At 40.4% G+C, this 25935-nt stretch overlaps 1 protein-coding gene across 1 annotated transcript; it reads left to right on the top strand.

Moving 5' to 3' along the window:
- Positions 1–4515: 4515 nt before the first annotated feature.
- On the top strand, positions 4516–22805 carry LOC149278805 (alpha-1,6-mannosylglycoprotein 6-beta-N-acetylglucosaminyltransferase B-like). The gene is made up of 17 exons (XM_089501690.1): positions 4516–4583; positions 6929–7041; positions 8531–8682; positions 9121–9220; positions 9742–9815; positions 10389–10556; positions 11327–11491; positions 12243–12412; positions 12566–12697; positions 13010–13143; positions 13688–13818; positions 14738–14893; positions 16271–16417; positions 19388–19504; positions 20600–20674; positions 22203–22465; positions 22607–22805. The coding sequence occupies exons 1-17, from the start codon at positions 4516–4518 to the stop codon at positions 22803–22805; spliced, it is 2364 nt and encodes a 787-aa protein (XP_089357816.1).
- Positions 22806–25935: the final 3130 nt, after the last annotated feature.

Raw genomic sequence — 25935 nt, 5'->3', positions numbered from 1 at the left:
TCAGTGCTTTTGGTTTAAATATAAATTAAGCTGGACATTCAGCCCACACCTCTGGCTGAGTCTTTGATTTCAGGTGAGTGTGGTGCACATGATATTAGTGTGTGTGCAGCCTAAAGTATACAAGTGGTCTTCACCGGGGTCAACTTGATTAGTCCAAAGTCAAATGAAATTAGTAATCAATAGTAAACAAGAGCCAAATCAGAACGCTCAACCATCAGCACCAAATAGAACCTTAATATCCAAGACACATGATTTCTGGACTGGTTGGATTTAATAGCTGCATAGTTAAGAAATTGGGCTCATCTGAAGTTTTTAACCAGTCCAGGAACCTGGGGTACACAAAACTAAGCTGGAGAATAGTGGAATACATGAAGTCATCATTCAGTGATTAAAAATACTAGGCACATAAGAGTCAGATGCATGAGCCACGCAAACAATAGAGAGAATGCTATTAGTTACATTGCATCTCACGTGCTCACCCGAAGAGGTGTTTCAAGATATGTGTAATGGTCTGGTGGAGAAAGCACTCCATTCCAGTCTGGAAAAGCCTATAAAGAAAAAGGGAAGGGAAAGTATTTTTTTTTACATTTTTATTTTTAATTGATATAAAGATACCAAGGTAGACAATGAGCATAGGTAGTTTGAGTTGGTCTGTAAGGGAATTTAAGGATCTATCTATCTATCTATCTATCTATCTATCTGTCCATTTTTTATCTATGCATCTTTGGTGATGGAAAAAAACAGATTATTATTTTTTCACGATAAATAAAAACCCACAAGCAATCCCAAAATGTGTTACCACTAACATAATAAATGTAGCCTGTGTGGTGTCCTTGACAGACTAGACATTGACTGGGATGAGATGTAGGATGAGAATCACTAGAGGGGCAACACTTCTCCTATATACTAAGCAGTAATAAGAGTCTTTGGCATATCTAGAATTAAATTGTTTAATGTATTTGTAAGGTATTCAAAAGTCTGAATTATGAAAAAGTAATGTTCAAAGCAAGCCCATCGTGCTTTATTTCCGCCTGGCACCACATGTCCTTATGAGTGCTAGGCAGTAAGGACTTCAGTAAGTATAAAAATTCTTGTCATAAACAAAGGCCTATGTTTTCTTAGAGTCTGACTTACTTTTGGCACGTAGCTAACATGGTGGGCAACTAAGTCACATACCACCTCAAAATGAAAATTACTGCCATTGGCAGCTCAGCTTTACTTTGCCTTCAGCCTTCCTTCCTTCTCTCTTTAGGACAGGAATTTGACACACAGGGCAGTCTCTACCCTGGAGCAGCTGCACAAGGCTGCTTGGTGGACCTCATCAAAAGCCTGGCCCAGATCAAAAACACATCCATAGCAGTCCAGATTTTTTCTCTAATGGTAGCGCAGTACCCAGGGGACACACAACACACCCTATAACAAGGGCATTTGATTAAGAAGGCGAGCAGGGTGGATGAATGTGTGGACAGTAGACTTAAGCTGAGTGAAGCACCATAAAACTATATGCTTATTACTCAGAATGCCCTTTTTCAGATAAAATGGGGGCCTTGAAAGCTGGTTTGATTTTACCGCTATGTGTTTTACCATGATATAGCATGGAGACTTGTTTAAGAGTAAACAAATAAAATCTTTTGTATCTGCTCCAGATCCCTTTCATTTTGTTGCATATCACACAGATGGAGGACATGGATGTGACTGGATATTTATTTACGTATAACATCCCATGTACCTTCACCTACAATACATTTGTGGTATCATGATGTCACGTTATGTTCCACCGATGATTCAAGGGCATGACCATTGTTTCATGGTGCATGTCACCCACAGAGAATACCCTGTCTAATTCACTTTTCCAAAAAGCCCTGTGTCTGATCAGCTGCAGACAGACTCACTAAACAGGGCATTAGTTGAGATGTGTCAGCCCAGTTAGGAGTGTCCTGGCAAATCCGGGACTCTTGGCAATTATACTGGTGTATCTTCTTCCAAAGATAAATGTAGTACAACTCCACAATCATTAAGCAAATCTCTTCAAAATTAATGCACATCATGTCTAATGCCAGTACCAAAGGCTGTTTTTAGAATCACCCCCATATGGGCTATTTGGCAGATTATAATATAGAGAATTTTACATAGTATTATCGACACTACTTGTCTCCTGGGTAATGTTTTAGTCTCAGGATTCGCTGATGTAGAAAACACTGCAAACCTTCCAGGGAGCTACACGATTACAGCCTCCAGGCTAATCAATGCACATTTAATAACATTTAGCTAATTTTCTTTGCATTCTGAAAAAGGGAAATCTATACTAAATGCACCTTCTTATAAATTATAACCTAGGCCCTGGCAGGCCACAGGGTTCTTGGGCCACGAGTAGGACCACTGCACACTTCCCAAGTCTGTGCATTATGTTTTATTCACTTAGATGGATACTTTGTATTTATTTGCATCACAGTATAACCGCACACAAGTGAGCTCCAATATATATGCCACTCTGCCTCCCAGATATGCCACTCTGCCCCCCTGATATGCCTTATACCCACTATATGCCTCCACTGCTGCTGGACGGTACTTCCGCTGGATCTTCTATGGTGGAGCACCAGAAGGTCATGCCGGTGCTCCGTTATAGAAGCCCCGGCAGAGGTGCCGGCAGCAGCGGAGCTTGTCTGCGCGCATCGTGCAGATGTCCACCAGATGCCAGAGAGGAGGATCCAGGTCCCCTGCAGCGCTGCAGGGGAATCTGGATCTTAGTCTTATAGTCAGACCCCTATTTGAGGTCTGATTATAAGACGACCTTGTCTTATAATCGAGCAAATACAGTAATAAAATAAGATAATCTCCTCAATCGGCCCATTGAACAGTGGTGTACCTAATACACTGCTATGTGTACATATAAGCATGCTTAAGTCTTCTCCATGATTTATATAACATAACATAATATCATGTCCTTTAAAAAATGGGTGAACAACAAGAGGAAGGGGGAGGCTTATGGGGCAGCATAACTGAGACATTTTCTATTACTATTACATATCTACCTAATACTCACAGACAGGGTATTACTGTATTACACCTGATGTGTTTGTATGTATCAATGTATATTTGTTATGTGCGTGTTAACTGCCCCTCTTAAATTGTACAGCATTGTGAAATTTGTTTGCACTTCATAAATAAAAGGTAATAACACACAGCATGTGTGTGAAAATGATTCACAGCTTGCATGCGGTCATTCTAAAAGGTATTCGTAATATCAAATCATTAAGGTTCAAAAGACAGCTTCAGTGAGAACATTTTCTGTAATGATTTGATATTATGTATTGAAAAAGGTTGACTATAACAAATCGCATGCTCAAGACCTTAAATGAGAGTAAAAATGCAGTTTTAAGTCACAGCATTAATTGGTTGTAGGGTTCACATCTAAAAATCATAGGTGAATTAAAGCAGCAATGGAATACAGTAAGGGGGCATTGAGCCCATAACACCATTTGTATCCCTCTACTGTGTGTGTATTTCTATTAATGTGACTTTTAGAAGTGCTCTTACTACCATAGCAACCAATAGAATTGTCAGGCCAGCAGGAACGTATAATTGGCTGCTATGGTAATAACATTATTTATAAAACTTTGCACCAAAAGTGCCCTTTACGAATCATACAAGTTGGACTTATTATATCTTGAGAGTACTACAGCAAATGGATGTGGTAGATCCAGTGTGTTCGTGGAACTTGGGAAAAGGTGGCCGAGGGCCTACGAAACCTTACTGCATATTTATTGATCAATCCACTCCCGCCAAAAACACTTTAGCGAGTCTATGTTTTCATCATTAATTATATATTTGCCTTGAAAATAGCTGCAAAGCAATTTAGAAATTCACCTCTGTAAATTTAATTTTGATTACGCTCGGGTATAGCGAAGTCGTCTTAATGATACCAGATTTGTTATTGCTATGGTAACAGATCAAAATCACTGTATATACACATTATATAAAGGGAGCCATGGACCTTTGGTACATTTACTCGTCACTAATTTATACATGCTATAAATGTTAATGGATAGTCATAACATAGATTATGTGTCAAAAGCAGCCCAGGTTCCAAAGCCTCATCAGTTTTATTTTTGCTTCTGTCTTTGTATAGAGAGCTTTCAGAATATGTTTAATGCACAAGAACAGAAAATATTTCAAATTGAGACTTTTTTCTTCTCACAATGTGGCTTTTAATCACAGTACAGATATTTCCTGAAAAATAAAGTGACCTAAAAGAGATTTGTGACTTCGCTTGGATGTTATGTGTTCCGGAAATACACACTCCCAACAGTTTAGGTGTCCAAATTGGGACACTTGTGTTGGGTGTATGTCAGTAAGAGGGCCAGATGTGAGAGGAACAACCCCTGGCTGGGACGCTCGTATGATAAAGTTCCACCTTCAGATAAAACGATTACTGTTCCTTTGCAGATCTGTTTATAGTGGACCTTATCGTATTCATCTCACACCTTCACAATAGCCTGACATCCACGGGAGAAGATGCTGTCTGTGAACTCGGACGGGAAGGTCCTGGTCAGAAGATGTTTCCTTACCCTCAGGCCCTTCCGGTAAGGCTTTTTTTTTAAAAAGAGAGTAATATTAAAGTTCGCGTTTACCCATTTTAATGCTTATAACTACAATTGGAATATTTGAAAATCAAGTATTTTTTTTTCTCTGGAAAAAGGCAAATAAAAATATATAGGGGAGAGGGTGCAGAAAAAAGAGAAGCCGGGTACAGAAGGACGAGGGGGACAAACTGCGCATGTAGCAATTCGTCCCCATTCCGTTACATCTTTTCAGAAGATTGCGTAACAGCCGCCCATATAATCACCATCTTGCAACAATACAATGTACTTGTTATAAATCAATGCAATTTCAAGCAGTAATTATAGATACAATTACCAGATCTTCCTACAATTCTACAGAAATCTGATGGAAAGAATTTGATTATAGAGGGGTTTGAAAACTGAAGGCTTAAGTAAGGTGACAAAAGCGCATTGGGGCAAGAAGTCCAGCCAACAGAAGCAAGTGGCCGAGTATCTCTCCCTATCCTCTGTGGAATAAGCAGATAAATCCTTCAGCTGCCGGATTTCCTCCACTCTGGGGACCCAATCCTTTGTAGTGCAGTGGGATGAGACCTATGGGTGCGTTAAACAGGTGTCTGAGTAGAGACCCTTTGTAGGATAAAGAGTGTGTGGTGTGATGTAGGAGCATATATACTGCCAGGGTTGGGGTCTGTCGAGATGACTCGATAGACGCCTCTCCAAAAGCCTCCCATCCAAAAGTGGGCAATCCCACCAGATGTGGATCAGGGATCCATATATTGCCTGGCATCTCCAACACCTCCCGTCTGCCTCCAGAAAACCTCTGTACCAATGCAACAGGAGTTTGTAATTTAATTCCTGAGTTTTAGTGGTCATAGTGCTTTCAATTGGAATATTTGATGGGTATATTGGATCGTTGTCATTTAGCATGAAATCAAAACATGATGGCTTCATTCCTAAAAAAATATATTTCCTAATAATTTTCTAATGGCTTTCCATCACCCCCAGTAGCATGCTTTGATCAGTCCTCTCTCATAAGGTTCAGATTAATAGGAATCATATTAGGGACTCTTCATACTTTTGCCGTTGGTAGCCAAGGTACACATCTTGATCAGGCCAACCACCCAAGCTAAATGTACGTGCAAGAAGGAACCAGATCAGGGTTCCATATGTAAAGGAACAGAATTTCTGGTCCTTAATTCCAGTGAAAAAGAGTGGGGGAGATGTAATATTGCAGATAGGAGATATTTAAAAAGAGCAATGGCAATCGATCATCAGAAGCAATGTTTCCTTGTGATGATTCAACCTTTTGAAAATTGCCCAATATGGCCAAATGCACAGAATGTTTGTGGCAAATGGGATATTTATGCAGAAGTATATAGTCTGAAGACGACCCCCCAAATTTGAATATTAATTTAGAAAAAAAAAAAAAAGAAAATTCCTGAATATAAAACTACCCTATAGGAAAAGGTTTTACTAGTAAATATTAATTAATGTAAATTATATTTCCATATTTAATTAAAAACTATGAGAAAAATGATTTTTTTTGTTTTTATTTTCTTTTATTTGCCATCCTGCCCCCAAGTTATGCACATCTGCCCCCAGGCTTGCCACTCTGCCCCCAGATATGCCTTATTCCCCCTTATATGCCGCTCTGCCCCCCCCAGAAATGCCTTATATGCCACTCTGCCTCCTTGATATGCCAGTCTGCCCTCCAGAAAGGCCTTATATGCCACTATATGCCACTCTGCCTCCACTATATGCCACTCTGTCTCCCTGATATGCCTTATACCCCCTATATGCCACACTGCCCCCCAGAAATGCCTTATACCCCCTATATGCCCTCTGCCTCAGATATGCCTTATACCCCCTATATGCCCTCTGCCCCAGATATGCCTTATACCCCCTATATGCCACTCTGCCTCCCTGATATTTCACTCTGCCCCCCAGAAATGCCTTATACCTCCCTAAATGCCACTCTGCCCAGATATGCCTTATACTTCTCGTATGCCACTCTGCCCTCCTTGACTTACCGATGCATCCCTAGACTTGTCCTCCGTGAGGGCAGCCGGTGGACGTCTGCGTGATGTGCATAGATAACCTCCACTTAATTCCGCTGGGGCTTCTATGACTGAGCATCGGAAGGTCATGTCACATTCACCGTACATTCACCGGCTGCCAGACAGGAGTATCCAGGTCTCCTGCAGCGCTGTGGGGATCTGGATCTTAGTCTTGTAGTCAGACCTGAAAAAAACCTTGTCAAGCAAATACGGTACATTTTATATGGTGCTTGTAACATATATTTTTTGTTAATATACAAAATGTGTCATACTAGATGAAATAACTTCTGCTTTCTATCCTATTTCTAGAATATTTGTCCTGGGGATTGGATTTTTTACCCTTTGCTTTCTAATGACCTCGCTGGGTGGACAATTTTCAGCAAGACGCTTGGCAGATTCTCCCTTCACCATACGTACAGAGGGTAGGTGTTGCACGTCAAACAATATAGTTGAGGAATTATATAAATGAACATCAAGAATATTGGTTTGGGACTTCAATGGAAAAAGTGTACTCACTAGAGGTATTAAACATATGAAACATAATAATGTAGAATATGATGGCAGATAAGAACAATTCTGCCCATCTAGTCTGTCCATTTATCTGATGTAAGGGATACAAACCCCTATCTTGGTCTGGTCCCATGACAATGAGTTCACTGAACTCCAATGGCCTCCACAGTCACCAGATCTCAATCCAATAGAGCACCTTTGGGATGTGGTGGAACAGGAGATTCGCATCATGGATGTGCAGCCAACAAATCTGCAGCAACTGCGTGATGCCATCATGTCCATATGGATTAAAATCTAAAAACCTTAGTTTTAGCATTGTTCAATGCAACCTCTCTCATTATATTAAGCCACACTGATTGATGGTCACTGGAGCCCAAACACTCTCCTACAGTGAAAAATCAAGTCTCCATTTGTAAATACTAAATCCATCAAAGCCTCTTTCCATGTTGGCTCCTCTAGCAACTGCCTAAGACACAGCCCTGTAAGGAATGTAAGATGTCTCAACATACATCAAGCAAGGAACCGTTCATCTATATGTATATAATGAGTATGGAAGTTATATACATATATTTATATACAGTATATATATAGTTCACATGGGTATCATAGGTTAAGCACTTAATATGGAAAAAAATGTCACATACATGTGGAAGAGCACACAAAGAGAAAACAAGTACAGATATACTGCAACCCTCCTCACATACCGCGATTGCTCCACTGAGATAATGAAATCTTCGGCATTGCAGGAAGGGGTGGGGGATATTGTCACAGCAGCTTAAGGTCTTCTGGGAGCTGTTGAGTAACAGAACCATAGATAACTTCATAAACCCCTCCAGTAATTTCTCCCTCCTTGCTTGGAGAGGAGGATAGTGCAGCAAAACCTGCCGTGCAGTTCTTGCCAAGAGACATATTTGTATACGCAGATGCATGTTTAATGTATGACTGCTGGCTGTGTCACTGTGTCACCCTGGGGAGGAAGATCAGGCTCAATGTCCCCAACCTTCCTCCTGTTTCCACCGCTCCGTCACTCTGCAGCTGTGCAGCCATGGCTATGCCCATTAGCTGCTCCGGAGTCATTTATTGTAGATCATTGAGATGCCATAAAAAGTGTTTTGCTACAGACTCAACATTAGCGGTAAAGTCTTCGAGTCACTGAATCACCATTTATCTTGAGAAGGAAGGGTTCTAAAGATTGTATCGCCATTCTGTTTATAGCTATATAGCCAGGCAGGGACAAAAAGGTAGCTTGGGTGTGCTTGTGTCATCAGGAAGGCAATGGAATTGACATTCTCCATTGGCATAATGTGCCAATGAGGCTGAAAAAAAGCTGGAAAAACTAAACTAAAACAATATCATAACAGGACATTTTTGTGTCACCATGTTGCATTTCTCTGATATTAGTGCTAGGCACAGGAGAGTCCCGGAGTGCTTTACGCAGGATGAATGACATTCTGGAGACGCTAGTGCGAAGGATGGACATCTTGGCACGTCTGGAGAATGTCAGTGAGTCTCGCAGAGCAGAGGAAGGAGGACACTTCGCCTTGGATAGGTCAGTGCCTTGGATACAAACCACCTGACACATGTACTGGAAAGTGGCAGAACTAGGACAAAGGGGCCCCAGCAACCCCCCAGCAACAAGGACAAAACACTCAGCAACTCTGCACTCCATGGTACCCTTCTTAAACTCAAGTGACTTACAACATGGGGATGTGACATTTAATACGAGCACCCTTCTTACACTATTGTATACAAAGTATTGCTTCCCGCATACAAAGGCAAAACCCTACCTTAAGGACAAGTATGGAAACGGTGAGACCAGCTATGGCATTGGTAGGGTAACCCCAACATTATTTTTGATGTAAAGCTGTCCTTTAGTCAGGTAATCCTCCTGTGCCAATAAAAGAATAGACATTTGAAAAATGGAGAATTGAACATAAGACTTGATTACAAAATGCTCAATAATAATTTAACTGGATTTGTGTAGTTTGCAGTCAGTGGTACTGATGGAGAAGATCCAGGCAATCGCGCAGAATGTGTCTGACATTGCGGTGAAGGTGGATCAGATTTTTAGGAACAGCCTGAGAGGGAAGGGTAAGCAGCACAACCAGGTCTTATACAGCTATTGGTCAAAGTCATTTCAATCTGTGGATAAGGCACAAGCAACATTGACATTAAATAGGCAGAAATGACTTGAATTAGTGGGTTTGGTTACTGTGAAGGTCCCTCTTTTATAGTGTGTGCCGAGCCCATAAAATCATGGCACCCTACGCAACTGCCTATGGGGAATCCAGCCCTGCTTAACCCTCATTGGCCTTTCATCATTCTTTATTGGTGCGAATAATGAAGCTTGGATAAAGTGATGCTCTGTGACATAATCCTAAAAATATATATTCTAATAGAAATCCAAGTCCAAGATGAGGATTGTAAATCTGCTGAAGCAGTACCTCTGTAGTACAGTATATATGTGCAGTATATATATATATATATATATATATATATATATATACATATACATATATATATATATATATATATACCGTATATATATAATGAAGAATGATAAAAAAACACACTTCTTTTGTTCCTTATGTCATATATTTCCATCTCTGTAGTATTGGAAGGCCAAAGAGACATGTGTGAGGTTCCACGGGATCCAAGGTTTCCAGACTGCTCTGCCAAAGTTGAGGTATGTATGTACTACTAATATTGCCCGGAGGAAAGAGAATGAGGATCTTGCACACCATCGTCTCTTTTCTTGACTCATTGCATACTGTCAATAGAAAACAAGAAAGAGACACCTCCACAAAATGGTGAATACTAAAGATTATAAAAATTATTATAAATACCCTACAGGTCCTGCTGCTGCCCGAGAATAACACTCCTCATAAGTGTTAACAGGAACGATAGCATACTGCTCTTATGTTTAAAAATGTGTTGGCGGAGAAAGCTATGTAAAAATTAATGTTCTTGATGTATACTCTAAGGGACTGTAAGGTCTCACTGCCATTGTTACCAATAGTTGATTGACTGGCTGCTGTAAAGATTACTAATATAAAGGCAGAGTATAATACTTACCGTATAGAACTAAAACACAAATACCCTGAAAATCAGCTATTTGATTTAGCTGTCTCCCAGTAATGCATGGAAACAGAATTTGACCCATACATTTTCTGCTGCTTGTCATGAATAATTTAATTGATTCATATATCAAAGTTCATATCCTCTGTTCATTTAACTTGCCTGTTCTGTCCTGTTTCAGTGGATGAGATCTCGCTGGACATCAGATCCATGTTACGCTTTCTATGGAGTTGATGGCACAGAGTGCTCCTTTTTGGTGTATCTGAGTGAAGTAGAATGGTTCTGCCCAGTATTGCCGTGGAGGAATCAATCTTTTAATCTACTGTCCAAACCTATCCCCAAAAAACAGGTACCTGATGATATTAATCATGCCATCACCATCTTTACTCTCAAGGTATTTGGAATGTCTTTTTGGACCAGGCACAAAAGTTTGAGCTGTTACAATGATAACTGCTTTTAAGGAAATGTGATTTCTTTTGGCCACAGTATTAAAGATGCTGTTCCACCTCTTTTGCTGAATTGAACACTTTGATACATAAATGCTTTTTCTGTAGTACTATTTTAGTGAATGCTCAAACCTTTCCCAGTAATAATTATTTAAAATGAAAATCTTGCTTCATTCATATTTTCACTAGAAACACTCGTCACATGTAGGCGGTAAAAGGTTGTTGTCATAGAAGCTGAAAAACAATGTTTAAAGTTTCTGTGTTGTTATGTGATTAAATATTCAAAGGAAAGACTGAAATGACAATTTGCTAAGTCTTATTTGCACTACAGAGTGGAATTAAAGTTCTGTCTAGGTGGAGCAACAACTTTAAGGTGTATGTTTGTGTTTTAGATCCACTTTGGATACTCTGAAGTAGACCAACAGTTTGCTGAGAGCTCCCTTTCTAGGGACCCTGCAGGAACCCAAAGAGCACAGTTTAGCCATAGCTTTGCCCTTTTCCATCTATATTTTGCACATCTTACAAATGTTTTTCTAATTTTCTTGCACTTCACCCAATTCCTGACTACAAATCAAGTATATGTGTATGTGCTTGTAACTTCTGTGCCTATGGGTTCCTCAGATGTAAGTCCAGGCAATATTTATAACATTACGTACCATTTGATTACACCCAGGCTGCCTTTCGTACAGAACTCTCCTCTCTGTTAGACCTGATGGGAACTGGTAAGGAGTCTCTGATCTTCATGAAGAAGAGGCTGCGCAGGCTGGAGGCTCAGTGGCTGCTTGGTGCCCGGAGATTAGAGATCAAACTGGGTAACAGTCCAATGGAGCAGAAGCAGGTAGTGCAACCTCTGTCACCTAACTTCATATGTTATTATCTCACTCGATCACTCTTTGAATTCATTAATTCATTGTGGAACTGTAAGTCTGTCCAAAATACATTTAAATTAACTTAACAAAAACTGTATATTTTGTGTTTAAGTGGTCCTGTCATCATAAATATATTCAACATTAATCTGTAGATCATAAAGATGTCTATGCTGTGTTAATACCATACAGCAGAAGTTGAAATATTTACTGTATTTTATAGTAATATGTCCAAATTATTTTTGTTTTTGTTGAGTAGACAATGTTTTCCTCATGCAACTGATTTCTCCATGCTAAGTGGATGCCCAGCTTAACTTGGAAATATTAATAACATGTAACACCTTTTTACATCTGAGCTTACCATTCAGTACCTGAGTCATAAATCATAAATGTCCCTGGTTATGAACGAGAGTCCTTCTTTGGGACCCTATTTCTTCTTTCCTTTCCTGGAGACCCTGGTTTCTAGGAGCTCAGAATGTTTGCTGGGTATCACAGTGTTCTACAGCCCTAAAAGTTACAACGATATCTGTACAAATAGGTAAAAGTGTATTAACTAATTAAATTGCGTAAACGAAATAAATCTTCCAAATTACTTAAATAAAAAGCTATCAATACATTGCGAAGTCTGGTACGGCCATGGCCTGGCCCTTTGGCCACTTCAGATGTTTTTTGGAGGTATGCTTTTTTGCTGTTGTTCTCATCGCCTGTTCCATTCCTCGCCAGATCCTAGTTCACATTGGCTTTCTGACAGAGGAATCTGGTGATGTGTTTAGCCCGCGGGTGCTGAAGGGTGGGCCCCTGGGAGAGATGGTGCAGTGGGCAGATATCCTTGCGGCTCTTTACGTACTAGGCCACAGCCTAAAAGTAACAGTGTCTGTCAAGGATCTTCAAAGGTGAGAAGAGAAAGTGTGAAGTTCTTCTGAATAGCCGTGTTGAGAAATAATTAGCATTTACACCATGGCAACTTGCAGCACCGTGCAAAGATCCAACGAGAGCATGACATTTCAATTATGAGTTCCTAAAACCGTTCCTCTGATGTATGTTAGTTATCTGGGAGTCCCCCCTGGAAGAGGAAATTGTCCACTGACAGAGCCTCTGCCTTTCGACCTCATTTATACGGACTATCATGGCATGCAGCAAATGAAGCAGCACATGGGACTCTCTTTCAGGAAATACAGGTGAGATGTTAACTTCGTTCATAAGCTGCTCACTCAGACCACCAACCCTTATCTAAGACTCATGGCCTTTGAAACCCCTAAGTTGATTACTAACTGAAACCCCGCATTTTGCAACTGAGACCAGTCTTTATTTTCTAAAAAAAAAATAATAATCTTTGAGCCCTCCTGTTAATAATATAGAAGCCCCCAGCATCATACTGGTCTTTAATTAATCCCACCACCCTTTAATAGGGACAGGTCCATGCCTTCCAGTCCACACAGACCCTTGGCCCCTTACAGAGGGTTCCCTCCATGAACACCCCCCTCCTGCAGGTGCCGTCTACGCGTGGTGGACACATTTGGGACAGAACCGCCGTATAACCATGAAGAATATGCCACCCTCCATGGCTACCGTACCAACTGGGGCTATTGGAACCTGCACCCCAAACAGTTCATGACCATGTTCCGTGAGTTTGAGCGGTTTTGTTATTGTAGGGTCTAAATGGTTGTGTATAGTGGACTGCTATGGCATGTATGCTAAAACAAGTACACATCACCCGTCACCCTGCCATTGCATCTCCATGTGCCTAATTGCCTTTGAAAGAGTTATGCAGTGGCCTCACATGTACTTACAGAACTGCATCTCCATTTTTGCTTGTAACCCCTATTCCTGCACTTGCTACTTGAAGTGTTCACCATGAGTTTGTGACATTGCATTTTTTGACTGATCTGTTTTTCATCATTTAAAAGTATCCACATAAAATCATACAAAAAAACTTATTTTGATACCGCAATCCTGGGCACCAGCCTGATTAGTTATTAGTATATGGCTTTATCATACAAGTGCCATGTTACTGCCATTAAGTTACTGTCGGATATCCACCATTTACAATATAATCTTAGTGCACATCATATACATACAATGTTTATGGAGGCTGAGCTAGTCACACATATGTCATGGTTACTGTTCTTTGGTCTGTGTTTGCCATGTTATTTGTCCTTCCTCTACAGCTCACACACCAGATAATTCCTTCATGGGCTTTGTGACAGATGAACTCAATGAAACAGAGCGGAAGCAGGTAGCTCTGAACAAAGTCAGGAATATGGCCGTAGTATATGGAAAGGAGGCTTCCATGTGGAAGGTAATACACAAGTCTCATAATCCAGTTCTTCTATACTCTATTCAAATATTACACCTGGTTAGGATCATCAATGTGTGGATCATCGACATTGCTTTCCGAATCTTCTATACTATTCTCTGCATCACAAGTATACAATCTTAACCATATCAGTTTATGTCCCTGTATAGTTCACATTTGATATACAGACCGGAAACATACAACGTGGTGGCAAATAAGAACCATCCTGCCCATCTAGTCTCTCCTTGTATTTTCTGCTGTTAAAATGTGAACTTTATTCAGTCCTTGGACTTGATTTTCAGTCAAGGTAGTCTTATGCCAATCCTATTCATGTTTAAATTCCCTATTAACCACAACCAATTCTGTTAGAAGGCTGTTTTACTTTTCTACTCCCCTCTCATTAAAGACTACTGTAGCATATAATAGTCTAGCCTGCATATTGCATGGGCAAGCACTTCTCTCTTTTCTTACTGGATCTGTTTATCTTTTAGTCTTCCCCCATGTCTGTTTCTTCACATAACATTCTCAGCAAGTTATTTTCGGTTTTAGCCATATCTGTCTTCACTAGTGGCTGTATATTGTTAGATGTAGGGTATGAGTATATCATCTAGTTGTAGCTGTGACATTGTCGAATTACATGTTTCTGTTTTGTAGTTCAATTGTATAAAGCTTATGATGTCCAACACTCACATAGCTCCACTCAATTCTGCCCTTTTTGATGGAGATATCAGCAACTATAAGCTAGTAACACCTCTTTCCTTTCTCTTGTTCCTGGATTCCCCTGGATGTCCATCTACAGCTACAGGTATGAGCGTATTTGTGCAGCATCTCAGCGTAAATGAATGAGGTTTGCAAGACCTGCAAAACATATGAAACTCATGGATGACTACTACTCATTAATTGTTGTTGCCTTTTACTCCAGGGTAAGGAGAAGTTCCTTGCTGTGTTACATAAGCATATGGAAATCCATGGAACCGTCTACTTTGAGACTCAGAGACCCCCTGAAGTGCCAGCTTTCGTGAAGAACCATGGTTTGCTACCTCAACAAGACTTACAGCAACTTCTGAAAAAAGCCAAGGTGCTCAGGGGTGATGTTTGGTCTGATCTATGAAAATCTGTGGTCAATTTGTAACTCCTCAAGGGACATTAGACGGTATAGTTGTTTAGGAAACAGATTTAGTGAATACTAAAGCTGCTTTTTAAAGTGTAAAAAAAAGTACAGAAGGAAAGTATATTTCTATAAGTAGGGGGCATTCCACTGATTCCTTAGACCAAAGACCAACCTGGATTTCAGACTTAAATTAGACTGTCAGGGGCTCCTTCATAGCAGAAACACATGTATATCTCAAGCATTGTGGTTGGTATAACCTGTTGTCTTAATGAATTTATTTTGGTTATAAAGAGCCAGGAACAATGATTCTCTCTCTCTCCTGGCTTATAATCCACTTTAATGAATCACTGCACTTTGCTGAGATCTGGATTCATCTTTGATGCAAAGTTCTCAAGACCCCTCTTAGCTTTATTGGTCCAGATGGTCCACTTGAGCAGTATAGTTGGGTTTTGTAAACTGGTCCTGATTACCTACCCCCTTTTTAGCAGTTAACACAATAACCATGTTTCTACTGTTCAGTTCAAATCTCCATGGTTCAGCAGTGATAGTGTCTAGTCAAGCTAGCCGTGATATATATATCAAGGTCATGTTATTTTGTACTTGTGTATAATATGCATTTCCTTTCTAACTATCCCAAAAGGGGTAATACTAATAATGTGTTATACGGTGTATGAATGGTTGCAGATTTTGGACCAGACCGGGTGGGAGATGATTAAAAATGTCACTCTGCTGCTGTTGTCAAATACGCTTGACAAAGTCCATGTTAATGCATCATTTCCCAATGAGCTGTTTTTTTTTTGGTGTTAAAAACAATGTCGGAAACAATGATTGTCTCTCTCTTCCGGGGTATAATCCACTGAAATCACTGATGACCTGTTCACTTGAATTCTGTGCCTGGGGTGAAAACACAGAGAATGTTCACGCTTGCTCTTTCTAACATTGCTAGACTCACTGAGACAAACACTTTCTGACAGCTCACGCCAGTTACTGTACTTATGCAGTATACACAATTTTGAAGCTTTCCTTGCCCGGCTCAAACCGTTGTGCCACGTACATTGCATTTTATTGGGGGTATTAGCCACCCCACATAGGAGCAGTAGAAAAAGTACATAGGGTTGCATAGGTTCTAAATCCTTCACTGGCAATCCAATGCTTGTCTATTGCAGGAAGAACTGTTAATTAATTAATGCAGACATGAAGGGTTTAAGAATTATAAACGGGAAATAAAGCACCCTTTGAGGAAATTCTTAATTTGATTCTTTAATCAGTCCTTCTATTATTTTAATCTATCAATTTAGGGTATCACTTACCCTTAACAACAACATGTGCCTGGTTTACTTGCAGCTTTTCATCGGCTTTGGGTTCCCGTATGAAGGTCCTGCTCCTTTGGAAGCAGTTGCCAATGGCTGTGTGTTCCTGCAGCCACGATTCAACCCTCCACACAGCTCTCTCAACCACGAATTCTTCAGGGGAAAGCCAACCTCCAGAGAGGTATGAACAGGTTCTATCTGCTTAACACATTAGAGAGATCAATTCATGATTTGAGGAACACTGATCTGCAACATAAATCGTAATGAGAAAACATACATTAAAAAACTATATATATATATATATATATATATACGTATATCAGCCCAGATTCAATAAATAAAATGTGCTAGGATTACAATTTAATATTTAATTACTTGTGATGTATCCCATGGAATCCAGCCTATTATGTATAGATCAAAAGAAAGTAAAATGTTTTATTAATAATAACTTTTCTGCCATAGTCACATCACCCTGTGCCTTGTATGCAAATCCATGATATTATTTCAGAGACGTTCATTTCTTTTACCAAACCATGAAGTGATGTCACAAAGCGCTACTAAATTAATTTTTCTATTGATCTATGCATTGACTGAAATTCTACTAGCATGGAGAGATGTAGGGATATATTTTATGAACGAAACACAACCCATTAAGGTGATATATACTATATATACTATACAAATTATATTTCTGTTAAATGTATAACAGGGTCGTTTGGTACAATGTTAATAAAAATTCTACGCTTATTCTTTGCGGGAGTTTTATTGATCTGAACGCTCTGCTTAAAAGCGTAAAGCTAATTAGTGTCATCGCTGCCATTTATCATTTAACAACATAGAACAGTGAAGTACCGAGGAGAGCCGAGGGCATAATGTCACTCACAGAGAGCCCATGTTCAAGAACGCAGCCAGAAAGTGAATTTTATGCGCATTTCAATTTATTTGAAAGAGGAAACCACATTGTTTAGCGAGAAAACATGTCACTCAGATGGTATATTGATGTGTGTGGTCCTCAAGAGTTTTAGGATTCTCCGGTTATCAACTGTGACGCAGAGCAATGCATTTAGTATTATACTGGGTGTGATTTGCGCCTAACCTGTCCTGATGGTTAGTTAATCTTGCCTATACCTTCTGAAGAAATGCATTCATCATGAAAAAAACATATTGTTGCCTATTCAGGAAGAGAGCTGCTTTACCATACAAAAAAAAAAATAATAATAATAAAAAAAAAAAAAAATATATATATATATATATACATACATATAAAGGATTCAGAGACTGATATTGGGAAATAGCGTGAGTCTATACACACACATACTATATAGGAATCTATTCCAGTGTCTATTAAACACTGTTTAGATGATGTATATGTGACATTAAATATTAAAACATTAATGTGACAATACATTCCCTTTAATTCAGTACAGTTTGCCTTGTGGGGTTATTGAAGGAAGGGTCTGAAATGACAGAATGTGAGGGGGGAAATATAGGATGACACAAAAGCAAGCTATAGAAAACATATTAAACAGCCATTAGTATAATATGTAACAAGGAAAAAATTTACTATTTGAGCAGATGCCAAATACGCCACCGAGCATTTTCCCTCACCAACCGAAGCAGCAGATTGAGCTGCAAAATGTACCGTTAAATGTAATGTGCCTGCAAAATATTCTACAATGCAGCAGAGAAAGCAATCTTATGTATATTTTATGTTTATGCCACCTGGGATAAAAGCAAATTAAATTATACTGCGAGTAAAGGATGAAAGAGAATGAAATCATAAACGATAGAAGGACATGAGTAGCAGAATTTTAGTATGTAGTATAAGGCTCTATGATGGAATCATTTCTGGGGCGCCTACCCCTTCCCCCCAACTCTGGAGCAGAAAGATCTGTGCCTCCGGCCAGACTGAATAGCCCTGAATATATATTTTCCACAGATGTGACAGTGTAGTCATGTATTTTTTTATTTTTACTACATGAGGGCTAGTACCTTCTAGCCTGGAGGGGCCGTAACAACCGAGTGGCCACCTGGCCCCTTGCTGCCCATAGCTAAATTCTGCACTAGCACACACACATTTACTCACTCACTCTAACACATACTTACACATACACACACACTAAAACACATGCACACTTTAACACACACTAGCACACACGCATACATACTAACTGTAACACACATGCTTACGCATTCACACTTCCTCTCACACACTTAGACATAAACAGTCTCTCTCACACAGACACGTACACTAAAATGAAATTCCTCCATCATACCTTACTCTATCCCCTCACACATCACATATGACACCTTACCTTGCCCCAAGCGTCCCCTTATCACTGCTTGCACACTGCAGCAAGCCTTGCTTTTACTGTGGCGTCACATAATGTCACATTACATGACCCCATTCCTGGTGGAGTCTGGTACACGTAAAATTAGGCTATAGCATATCCTGGAAGCTTGCGGTGGCCATCTTGGTGTAGCGCTCTAGCCTCTATTCAGACTCAAATGCGTTCTAATAGAAATGGGGCCAAATACCGTTTCTTAATTTGAAGGGCCGTTCTATTTTTTTGTGGCAGCTCCCTCATCCTCCTTCTTTGGTTATGTATTGTGCTGTAGAGTATTTAAACTCTCAGACCTTAGACACCACTTAGGTGACTGTGGCTTCCTATGTCTTTCGCCCCTGTTTTGTAATTTTCTACTTTGGAACATCTGTGTCTGACCTCAGCTATCCCAGAACACCGCCTGTCTCGGCCTCTGCTATTCCAGAAAGCCGCCTGTCTTAAATTCTACATAAATGTGCCACAGTGATACGCCATCTCTTGCATCTAGGGTCCAACTCGTTGGTCACGGGAGACACCACGGGAGAATGGGTTGGACGAAGTGCAGGAATAAATAACTTTTAAAACTTATTTGTGAATGATTTAAAATAAAGTGGATTTGTATTTTGTTTCAAAATCAACATTTTAGTTCTGTATACTTCATAAACCTACGCAACAGTAACAACATTTTTGAATTATTTGGTCTTCTGAATTAATCAGTGATCATGCAGAAAGATATGTAGGACAGGTCAATACCATTCAATAGTTATTTATTAAGTGTGTTCTATAACTATATGAATAGAATGAAATATCTCGCTATCCCACGCCAGGTTTCCTCTCAGCATCCTTACATGGAGATGGCCATCGGGAGACCATATGTTATAACTGTGGACTACAACAATACACTGGAGTTTGAGGCAGCTATCAACGCTATTATGAGGAGCAAGGTATTAACAGACCAATCATAAGTTTTAAAACACCCTAAAACATTAAGGGAGTGAATAAAGGTGAAGATAAAGGTGGAATAATCAGAGATATGAGGGTACACCTCAGAGTTAGCCCATCAAGCCGATGAAGTGTCAGATATGGGTGGTTTAGCAGGCAATGTTCCTGAGCATCTGGGAAAAAGGTCTCATTATCCATAATGTTCTGCACAGAAGAATAATGGATAATCTGAGAGCTCAGGGATGAGGCCCAGGGGAGCTCATTAGACAGAGTGAGAGAATAACTATGGTTACAGAAGCGCAACCCTAACACTCATTGTTTATTATCTCTAGTGGACATTATTCCTGGTTAAGGTTATTGTCATGACATAGCCACCAATTTTGATCTGCTTGCCCCCTTGTAGCCTACCCTTATTGTTGTATCTGTTATCTACAACCAGTCTGCAAGTGTGTGATGGTTTGTGCTACAGCTATACAGAAAATCAATATTGAGCTGATTTTTAAATCACCATATCAATATAATCAAATCCAATATAAGTTCCATGGCAATGAGTGGTCGGAGGCTTACAAAGTGTCCAACGCTTGATAAAGATAGCAGATCAGTACTAAAAAGTTGGGCAATCTAACTTGGTGCCTGCCTTTTGTTCCTTTTCTGTTGTACAGAGTGTATTCACTGCCTTTGTGTTTTCTCCACCAAGAAGTGTCTACTATCTCAAAATGTTAATACAGTGGAATACATAGCGTGTCATTTCTGAAATGGCACAGAATTTAAAAATGTTAAATCAAATTCTTCTCGTGGAACAAAATGTATAGTTAATTCAACCTATGGCCAGCGACCTTGAGACATTTGTTAGAGCAGGTCGCATATCCTACTAGCCTACAAAGGAGATAGGCTAACAGTTGGCAACTCTGATCATTATACGAATGCCCCAAAACACCCCACCAAATGTATTGAAATGGCCAGTGAAGGAAATTGGCCATGTTTAAAAGGACCTATTGCTAGTTAGAAAGTGAATTAAACCACTAATACAACTCTACAATGTGTAAGGTTAATGTGACCCCTAATTATTCCACTGGACAACTGCTATTGCTTTCCAGGTGGAGCCGTTTTTGCCCTATGAATATACCAGTGAGGGGATGCTGCAGAGACTTCATACCTACATTCAGCACCAGGTAAAAAAAAAATATTCACTTTTAATGTGACAATTTTAGCCCAATTATCCATTAGTGACTAGAGATCATTTGTGAGATTAGGCACTGATGTTGGACGATAAGGACTGTCTCGCAATCTCCGTTCCAGTTCATCCCAAAGGTGTTCAATGGGGTTGAGGTCAGGGCTCTGTGGGGCCAGTCGAGTTCTTCCACATCAAACTCATCCAACTATGTCTTTATGGACCTTGCTTTGTACAGTGGGGAACAGTCATGCTGGAATTGAAAAGGAACTGTTCCCACTAAGGTGAAAGCAAAGCACTATTCAAAATGTCTTGGCGTGTCTTCAGCTGTCACGTGGCCCCGGGCCAGGACCAGCCCTTACCTCCACTCTTACGAGACAGTCCCTGGCTGTCTCTCCGCCTCGCCAGGGTCAGGATCCATCCGGGTACCTCTTGCGGACGTCCACACGCTTGCCATGATCAGCACTATTAACAGTACATGATCCAGGAAACCAGGTCCACACACCACGCCCCCTAAAGCATTAATTAACTGGAGGCTAGGGAGACACTCCAACAGCCCCATGATCTTCATTAATGAATAGGTAAGCCCTGCCTTCGTTTCCCCAGAAACAGGGGCAGTCACAAGCAGCTGGGGCTATAAATTCCGAGAATGCTGGCAGCTCAGTGCCAGACTATTCTGAAGCCCAGCTTTAAGTAGTCCAGCATTTCTTCTGGTTCCTGTGATCCTGCACCCCTTGTTTATTCCTGACTTATTAGCCTTTGGCTTACTCTCTGGACCACTGGTATTGTGTTGCCTGCCCTGACCTTGGATCGTCTGACCATGGTTTGTCTCTTCCCTTATTGGACTTTTTGCATTTTCGTTTGCTGCTCCTTGCCATTGGGCTCCAGATCAAACTAGTGGGATGTGTCCTGTTACAAATGTGTCCCATGACATCAGCATTCCAGTGTGATTGCAATATACTCTAATCAGTATTAGAACTATCTGTAACTGCTAGAGCTGTTTTTGTCTTTCCCTTGTCTGTTACAACGTGTGATTCCTGTGGATATGCTGCACCTGCCATCTTTGAATGTCTTTGTAATTACTCTGTGATTTTTCTCTTCCTCTTGCCTCTTAATTTGGTACCTTCATTTTTCCCAATGAACTTTGTTTACTGAACCTCCAAGATTTATAGCAACAAGTACGCACTTATCTTCTACAACACCCCTCAGGAAGTTTTCTATTGGGATTTGTTTGACAAATTTGGTGACTAAAGCCAGAGCACAACTTGGGTTAAGGTGGGAAGACTTCCCCAGGTCTAGCTGCTAGTCTTCATAATTGTCAGCCTCCTGTCCCCAGGTGACTTAATTAAGTTCAGTACCTGACACATTTCAAGACGTACCATTAAGTGACTTCCTTCTAATCTTCTCCATCTGTCTCTGTAATTTGTGTGTTTTGTTAATATTTCCTTTCTGTTACTTGATCTATGTCTCTTTTTGTCACTTTCCTCAAATCTCCATATCATGCACTGTCATTATTTCTCTCACCTTAGGAGTTTTGCTCACCACCTTTGCCCACATCTTTCCCAAATAATACATCCCAAGTCACTCTCCCTTCTTCCTTGCTCCTCATCAATCATACACACTTAGTGTGGCCTCCCAGTGAACCGCTGCCCCCAGCCTGGCCACCAGTCACTTCCATGCAGGTTTGGCTTTCTGCAGAAGGAGAGTCTTGCAACAGTGTATGCTGGGAACATGACTTGATATGTGAGCCTAGCTTCTTCAGCCTCATCAACCGACAGCAAGTACTTGAACAGTAAGTATATAAATGCAGACAGGGTGAAGTCCAGGTATAACACAATAGTAGTGTAGGGTTATACAGCTGATGAGCAGAAACACAGGTAGAACTGGAGTGATTATATTGTCACGTATTGATGTGTCTTCCTCTTACCTGCAGACTGGGAGCAAAGTGTGACAGCACAGAGTCAGTGATGAGCCACCTTTATCCAGCTGTGTCACCATCAGTCCGTGAGTGCTATCTGCAGAGAGAACAACTACTATTCAGCTGCTCAGGTCAAAGTACCAAGTTCCGTCGCTTATGCCCCTGCAGAGACTATATCCGTGGACAGATGGCCTTATGCAAGGAGTGCTTGTGAAACAAAAGGAGGCCACCAACAATCGGTGCCATTTTTCATTGTCGGATTTCCAGCAACCAATCAGAACGACTGCAGCATGGAGAGATTATGCACCTAGATTTTTACTTCCCACCAAAAGTTCCTGGCTCTGAGCCATGGGTTTTATGCTGCAGCATAAAGCAATATTACGCATAAATTACACACCCACAAAACAACCTAAACTATTTTTCTGAGCTGCCAAGACCTCCACATCTTCTAATGACTTTGACTCTTCCAGTGATAAGAGGGGTCTACAGCAGCTCATTTTCAAAAAGCACAAGGGCAGATATTGTGGGACAATGTCATGCTGATTGCTGCTAGACATGCCTGTTAATTTTTTTTAATGTGGCGGAAGTAATATATTTATGTATTTTTTAAGACTGCAATGTGTTCGCAACGGAGGCACTTGCGACAGGAGACATTGTCACGGGACACAATGGTAATTAAGAAATGTTTATCAGACTGTCTGTGGATAAAACACTTATGTTAGAAGAGATAAAAAGAATCCTTCATACTGAAAATTAACAGACTTGGAAAAATAACCCTATTGCAGAAAAGATGAAAGTTTGATACCGATATTAAATAAGATTGTTAAAAACTGGACCAAGCTCTATAAAATCGGGCCACTCATGTAACCTCCTCACATGTAGGAGAAGTGATCAAGGGGTGGATACTTCCTCACCTTCTTGTCTGAAAAATAGAATAGACTTTGTATAGACAAGCAATATAAGAAATCATGCAGTAATAAAGATTTTATGGGAAGTGGAAACTGAAGCTCACATTTATTTATTGCAAAAAATATGGAGCAGGCAGGGGAGCAGTGCCCTATAACATTTTGTCTTACCCCTCATCACTAATTGGCATATCTAGGAGTGTTGCATTTTATACCTTAAACCTGTGTCTCAATGGGTGGACTTCTGGAGACCAGTAGGAGTGAAAAATGCCAGCAGGGGCACACGCCACTAGACCACCAAGAACAGCGGTTGCAGTAGCCGTAGAGTTCCAACATGACTTTTGGACTCCTATAGGTACACCACTGAGTATTCTATTTTACATGGCCAGATTATCCATTAAAAGTATTATTTCCAATGAGTGGCACTGAAAGGAAGAATAGTTGAATGAATAGTAGCGACACTTTCTCAAGGTCCTGAGGTGCCAAATCACTTTGGGCCAAATGACATCCATGATATGTTTCTGGCTGTGGTTTTCAGCCAGTGTGTTTCTCTAAACACACTGAAGCTGGGCATGCAAACACTAGCCTAGCATAAGCCAAGTACCCATAGAGGTTAGACTGCTGTAGATATATCGGCTAGATGTAGAATCGCTGTATGGGACTCTTAAAAGTGCAGAGACTCAGGTAGATCGTTTGGGTAGGCAAAATGCAATTGTGGATTTATGCAGCCAATGCCAGGGTGGTTAGAAATTGATCAGGATGAAGGAAATCTGGCAGGTGTATACAGCACAGATTTTAAGGGTGAGAGGTGGGTAAATAGGGGACCATTTCAGAAAGTGTACACATGAGACAATAAGCGTATGATCTAGAGATCTGGCGGTGCCTCGGCACAGTGAATGCAGTCCGTGCCTTTGAGATGCAGTGGGGAGAAGTATAAAGGAGTGTGCATGAAGCATAAAGGAGGATGCACAGCACACAGGTATAGTATTTACAGTATAGTATTTGGTGGTACCATTGCCAGTGAGGGAGGTAACGAACAGGGAGTTGTCAGTAGGAACTACATTCAAGCTGCTGCCAGATATCCAGTAAAAACAATTCAAGACAGAAAGGTGAAAAGCAGGATAGAAAATGTAAGTATTGTGATAACTGGGCAAAAAGGCAAATAAAGGACACAGAACTGAACCCAGAGAAGTGGTGCTAGAAATAGAGAACTAGTTGAAAGGGGCTTCATCTTGACAAAACCAACCTAGCTCTTCAGGGGGAAACAAAGTTGATCCAAATGTCTATTCAGCCGATTGAGGATGACTCACACAACTAACTTTACCACCACACTACAGTAGTGAAGTTTATACTTTAAATAGTGCTTTTACATAGTATTTGTTGGCTGTGCGGTGAAGACCCATTTTTAAGGGAGAACCAGTGTATTGAACCTTTTTTTTTTTTTTTTAAACCATTTTGACAAAGCTGCTTTTAGCAGGCGGCGTGTATGTAGTATGATTCTTACTGTCCCTTTCCACATCCCGACATCTACCTTCTCTCTCTCTTACACCTTAACAAAAAAAAATGATGATATCTCCCCTGTATTGAGTACAGACTAGTTAACTAGCATGGAAATAGCTGGAAACGTGATTAAACCTGCAATGGAGTCTCGGATTTGGGAGGAGAGAAATGTTCTGCAATAAAAAGCAATAAAATGTCTAGACAGGCTATTAAACACAGCAAAGGAGATACATTTCTCAGTATATATGGAAATGAACCTTCTTATTCTAGAATATGGCAAATGCACAAAGCTTGCCCGTTTCTCCTTATGTTGTGTGTTGAAGGAGTAATCTGTGTCTGTATTACAGATAAGCGCTGGGGCAAACTAAAAGCACTATAGCACAATAGACAAAATATCAGTAGGGAATGAAGACATTTGGCAGAATTTGCTATCAACGATGGCTTCCCTGCAAGACCAGAGTTTTTCATTTATAAATTATTCGTTTTTCTTAAAGTTTTGGAATAAAAAAAGTTTCAAGTAACTGAAATACTACATTTATCGTAGTGGGTTTAAGAAAAAGAACAAGAAATATAGATATGTAAGAAAAGTAATATTGTCGATAGATGGCAGGGGAGGGCTGGCACCTCATGCCTGTGTGGCAGGTAAAGCCAAGTGGCCCCTTGTTCCCCCCGGGTAACATACATACTAGTAACACATATTTACACACTTACTTTAAAACACACACTCATACACAGTGTAACTCATACATACTTACATACACACACTCTATCACACCTCCACTTTGTCACAACTCCACAGCCTTATCTTATCCGGAGAACAAGCCGCAGCTCTATTACCGTGGGGCCATGTAACATTGCATTACATGACCACATCGTGCTTCCGCAAGTGAGCCAGTCCAATGTGAACCAGCCGTGTTTAAAGAATTTTGGACCATTTTC

This window comes from Sceloporus occidentalis, unplaced genomic scaffold (genome assembly GCF_023333645.1).
Source record: "Sceloporus occidentalis isolate IW3139 unplaced genomic scaffold, rSceOcc1.0.p SCAF_179, whole genome shotgun sequence".
NCBI lineage: Eukaryota > Metazoa > Chordata > Lepidosauria > Squamata > Phrynosomatidae > Sceloporus > Sceloporus occidentalis.
This window is presented reverse-complemented; position numbering and strand designations above follow the sequence as displayed.

Bases quoted from the DNA above. Each gene is read 5' to 3' on its own strand.
- LOC149278805 (XM_089501690.1), top strand. From the start codon at position 4,516: ATGCTGTCTGTGAACTCGGACGGGAAGGTCCTGGTCAGAAGATGTTTC. The intron at 9,221-9,741 runs GTAAGCAGCACA...CCATCTCTGTAG, and splicing joins GAACAGCCTGAGAGGGAAGG to TATTGGAAGGCCAAAGAGAC. The intron at 12,698-13,009 runs GTGAGATGTTAA...CCCCTCCTGCAG, and splicing joins CTCTCTTTCAGGAAATACAG to GTGCCGTCTACGCGTGGTGG.